This window comes from Rattus norvegicus, chromosome 4, assembly GCF_021556685.1.
Source record: "Rattus norvegicus strain SHRSP/BbbUtx chromosome 4, alternate assembly SHRSP_T2T, whole genome shotgun sequence".
NCBI classification, from domain to species: Eukaryota; Metazoa; Chordata; class Mammalia; order Rodentia; family Muridae; genus Rattus; species Rattus norvegicus.
In genome coordinates, this window is record NC_141537.1 from 133,527,899 (window position 1) to 133,533,288 (window position 5,390).

General features: G+C 55.4%; 1 protein-coding gene across 1 annotated transcript; it reads left to right on the forward strand.

The window, feature by feature from the left end:
- Nucleotides 1-1,162: 1,162 nt before the first annotated feature.
- Nucleotides 1,163-2,296, forward strand: Gpr27 (G protein-coupled receptor 27). The gene is given in 1 exon segment (NM_023099.1): nt 1,163-2,296. A coding segment is annotated over 1 exon segment (1,134 nt).
- Nucleotides 2,297-5,390: the final 3,094 nt, after the last annotated feature.

The following is a 5,390-nucleotide window of genomic DNA, read 5'->3' on the forward strand; positions in this document are numbered from 1 at the left end:
TGTTTGAGAAGCTGGTACTGAAGGGGACCCAGTAGAAGAAAAGATGTTTAAGGGCCAGAACATGGGACTGGCCATTTCAGACTAACCCAGGAAATAGATATCCCAGCAAAGACATATACCATTTAAGGAAAATGCCTGATTTCTTTCTGTGGTGTACGTTTGATTCCACTTAAGAGTTAGAGAGCAAGCATGCTTTAGGGTCCCCGAAAGTCCAGCCTTGGAAATAGGACTAAGTAAAACTGAGATCCCAGCTGGGCCACTTCCTGGCTCTGGACTCCCTTGTCCTCTAAATCTGGACTTCCTGGAGTAACTGGTAGGCTTTCAGATAGAGGCAACTTTGTAGTTGTCTCTGGGGGTAGAGGTGAAGGGGGATGCTTGTCCCCAGCGTGCTGCCACCCACATCAGGCTTCACCTGGGTATCTGTGTTCTGTGAGTCTGCCCATCATTACCAGCTTTCAAACAGAGGGTTCATCCCAGACATCCCTGCCTCCTCTTCCCCCAGGCCTCCCAGACCCTGTCACCCCACCGTGTCCCCAGCTCCCAGCCACAGTGACCCCAGCGCTGGCGCTTGACGCCGCCGCCGCCGGACCCTCGTTTACCTGGGGCCAAACGCGACTTGTCGCCACCTCGCGTCCTGGGCCCTGCCTCCCCTCCCGGCTGTCGCAACGGCGCCCCCAGCCCAGCCAGGCCCGGTGCGGCGCGGGATGCCTCGGCGGGACTGGCGGCGGCGGCCACGCTGCGCGCTCCGGCAGAGGGGAGGGGGCTCGGCGGCAGCGGCGGCGGCGGCGGCGGCGGCGGCGGCGGCGGCGGCGAAGGCGGTAGCGAAGGCGGCGGCAGCGGCAGCGGCGGGCCCGGCGGGGGGCAGAGCCAAGAGGCGCGGCGGCGGAGGAGGACCGGGAGGAGGACGCGGAGCATGCGGGGGGCTGCGGGCCTGCCTGCAGTGAAGCCCGCCGCGCCCAGGGCGCAGGGAGTGGCCGTCGCCAACCGCGCGCACCGCGACTGAGATGGCGGCGGCGCGGCCGAGGCGCGCTGAGCCCCCGGGGCAGGGCCGGCCGGGCGCGGGCTGACAACCCCGCGGGCCCGGAGAGCTAGCGTGGCGGAGCGCAGGCCCGGGGAGGCCTACGGCGAGCGGCGAGGGCCGGCGGGGAGGAGCACGGCGGCGATGGCGAACGCTAGTGAGCCGGGCGGCGGCGGCGGCGGGGCCGAGGCTGCCGCGCTGGGCCTCAGGCTGGCCACACTCAGCCTGCTGCTGTGCGTGAGCCTGGCGGGCAACGTGCTGTTCGCTCTGCTCATCGTGAGGGAGCGCAGCCTGCACCGCGCGCCTTACTACCTGCTGCTCGACCTGTGCCTGGCCGACGGGCTGCGCGCGCTCGCCTGCCTCCCGGCCGTCATGCTGGCTGCGCGGCGCGCGGCAGCCGCGGCGGGGACGCCTCCGGGTGCGCTGGGCTGCAAGCTGCTGGCCTTCCTGGCCGCGCTCTTCTGCTTCCACGCGGCCTTCCTGCTGCTGGGCGTGGGCGTCACCCGCTACCTGGCCATCGCTCACCACCGCTTCTATGCCGAGCGCCTGGCCGGCTGGCCGTGCGCCGCGATGCTGGTGTGCGCCGCCTGGGCGCTGGCTTTGGCCGCGGCCTTCCCGCCGGTGCTGGACGGCGGTGGCGCGGACGACGAGGATGCGCCGTGCGCCCTGGAGCAGCGGCCGGACGGCGCCCCGGGTGCGCTAGGCTTCCTGCTGCTCCTGGCCGCGGTGGTGGGCGCCACGCACCTCGTCTACCTTCGCCTGCTCTTCTTCATCCACGACCGCCGCAAGATGCGGCCCGCACGCCTGGTGCCCGCCGTCAGCCACGACTGGACCTTCCACGGCCCGGGCGCCACCGGTCAAGCGGCCGCCAACTGGACGGCGGGCTTCGGCCGCGGGCCCACGCCACCTGCGCTCGTGGGCATCAGGCCTGCAGGCCCGGGCCGCGGAGCCCGGCGCCTCCTGGTGCTGGAGGAATTCAAGACGGAGAAGAGGCTGTGCAAGATGTTCTACGCCATCACGCTGCTCTTCCTGCTCCTCTGGGGGCCCTATGTGGTTGCCAGTTACCTGCGCGTCCTGGTGCGGCCCGGAGCTGTCCCGCAGGCCTACCTGACAGCCTCGGTGTGGCTGACATTCGCACAGGCCGGCATCAACCCCGTGGTGTGTTTCCTCTTCAACCGGGAGCTGAGGGACTGTTTCAGAGCCCAGTTCCCCTGTTGCCAGAGCCCCCAGGCCACGCAGGCCACCCTCCCCTGCGACCTGAAAGGCATTGGTTTGTGAAGCGAGCTCTGCCACCCAGGCTCCCTCTGGCTTCAATTGTGACCGCGCATCTTTCCCTTCTGTCCCGTGTCTGGTTTTTCTCCGCTGCCTTCACAAGACTCTCAAAGTGGACACGCACTTGGATTGTATAGACCCCTGTTCTGGCGGGGCGGGGAGGGGATGCCGAGGTCTAGTTCCGTCCCCCTATTATTCTTCCTTCCCGACAGTAGGCCCTGCAGTCTTTTTGTACTGTTATCGACTTCTTTTCTTCCACGTGTGATTTTTTTTTTTTAAATAAAGGCTACACTGGTTTTATTCATGCAAAGTTTCCTAGAGACCATGGCCAGTTTTCTACAGAGGCTATTTTTGACAACCTCAAGTGGCATTACCTTTGCGTTGCAGTGAAGGAGAGCCAGCTAGGGGATCTTCTGTTGGAGATGGAAGAGAGGGACGAAGTTGTGTAAAGTCCCTCAGAACTGCAGGCCACAGGGCCAGGTGAGCTGTGTGCCTTGTTTGGGGATGTGGGGAACTTCTCCCAGTGGTGACACTGTCCTTTAGGAGGAAATGCGAATGGGTAGGAGGGCAGTCTCTTTTGAGTCACATAAGGAGCAAGGTTTGGGGCCCTGTGTAAGTTATCTTAAAACAATGCATCAGCAACAGCTGCTCTGTAGATCAATCTTGAACGGAAACTTTCTGTGAGACTGTGACTTTTAAACAGTAAAAAGTGTTTTGGATAGTAATGTGGAGAAAAAAAAACAGTATTGCATGTGTTCGTACTGATTGTGATTTGCTGGTGGGGCGGGCTCTGGAGGGCAGAAAACTACCGGTTTGTTTGGGTTAGGGGTTTGGGGGATTTTCTCCCCCCAATAAAAAGTTAAAATGCTTTTGTGGAAATGGCTTGTGCTTTGATAAGCCCAGTTTTATTCTGTATTATGAAGCTAATTTTCACTCTGAAGACTTGTCTGTGGTTAAAAAGATATGGGATATAATGGTGCCTCTCCCAGGAGACAAAACATTTTCCTGCGGTGTTTGCTAAGTTAGGTGGTGCTGTTCTACTCATGGCTGTTTTAAATGATTAATAAGAACTATAATTTAAAATACTATCTCTTTGTTAGACATTGTCATTTGAAACTGAAGGACTACATTGCAAGTACTGTACAATACTTTTTGCTTAAACGGCTATGTTTTTATTAATGTAACTTGCGTTTTGAAGATTTCTATCTGTACTTCTCTTTGCATTACACAAATATACCAGTATTTTCATTCTGGAGTGGCTGTTTTGTTTTTTGAGGCCAAGTCTCTTAAGTCTGCTGCTAAGTAACACACACTGTCCATTAGTGTCCGCTGTCCTATTTCCGGTGCTCAGTTTGGATGTTAGCATCTCTGAGAATTGGGAGCGCTTTGAGTGAAGGTGGGGCTTAGTCATGGAGGCCCGAAGTTGAGCTCTGTGGCTCAGAGCTCAGTCAACCAGAAGCTTGCCAACTGGCTGGACTGGCTGGCTAGTAAGCCTAGGGACCTTCCTATCTGTACCTTAACACTGAAAATTACAGGTGCCCCCAGGTTTTTACTTTTTCTGTGAGTGCGGGGGGGGGGGGAAGGGGTTGGGGGGGATCGACACTTCGCCTCTCAAGCTTTTGCAGCAATCAGGTTATCACTGAGCCGTCTCCCCAGCTCTAGTGTTTTAAGTTTGAAATGCAAGGTAAAAATGGTCAAATCTTTCTCTTTAAATGGAAGAAACAATGAACACACATACTATTTTAAATGTTTTTTTTGTTTTGTTTTGTTTTGTCTTTAACAAAATCAATGGGCCAGAGATGTAGCTGGCCCATTGATTTGCCTAGAACCTGAGAGGCCTTGAGTTTGATTCCTAGAATCGAAAGGGGAATCCCACTCCACTGATTTAAAAGAAAAGAATCGGGGCTGGGGATTTAGCTCAGTGGTAGAGCGCTTACCTAGGAAGCGCAAGGCCCTGGGTTCGGTCCCCAGCTCCGAAAAAAAAAAAAAAAAAAGAAAAGAAAAAAAAAAAGAAAAGAATCAATGTGACAAAGTGTTCATAATGGATGGAGTAAATATATGGTTTGTTTGAGCACAACATTAACTATTAAGCATTATGTCCAAGAGAGATGAGCAATAAGGACATGTGGCCAATCTGTCACCACTAAGTAGCATTATTTTGTTCTGCTCGTGAAAGCTGAAGACCCCAGTCCACTGGGAAGGCTCCTATTCTTCCTGTGACCTCAGTTCAGATAGAGTTCTACCCCTGGGCTCTCAAGGGTCATTCATCAGAAATCTTAGTGATGTCAAAGACAGAGGGGGCATGGAAAATTAATCCCCTCACACACCTATCCAAGTGACTCAAGCCATAGAGGTTGCCATGGCCATGTTTTATTTATCAGCACCCAGCACGCCACAGGAACCCACCCATCCTAGGACATCCCTGAGCTATTCCAGCCTTGGGCAGCAGCTAGACTAGATCAGAGACAACTTCACCTGTTGATGCTGGGAGTCCTGAGTTCCTGGGGTATTTTCAGAGGAATTAGATGGCCAGGCTTACACAGCCTGGTGGTTCCTATTGGGATGAGTAGGGAGCCCTTCTCCACGGAGAAGTCATCTTCTACATCGCTCAGTTGGCTCAAGACATGACTTACATTCGACATGCTGCGTGGGAACTTGCTAATAGAGGAAGGCATGGTTTCCAAGGAGGATGCAAGTCAGAGCAGCCAGCGGCCATCAAGGACTGTGCAGCTGTGTCCCCGATGCTCAGCTCATTGTAGCAGAGCAGGTACAGTGCGCTCAAAGAAGACAGGCACTAGGATGGCTCATTTGCTAATCTGGGACATTAATTCAGCACACCCCCCTCCCCAGGGTGAGACGAATGAGTTGTCCCCATGCTCAGAGCAACAGGGGAAAGAACGCTATGTATAGAAATATCTATCTGCATGTGCTGGCAGGGATTTATTGAGTTTAAAATAACCAGTTCCTGGTCTTCGGAACCTTTGATTTAGTGGCATTGCAGCAAGAGTAGTGCTGTGTAAATTGAAACCTGACTTTCCCTGTTTAAAAAGTGGGTACATCTAGCAAATTGGGGAGCACATAGCATCTCGGCAGCCACAAT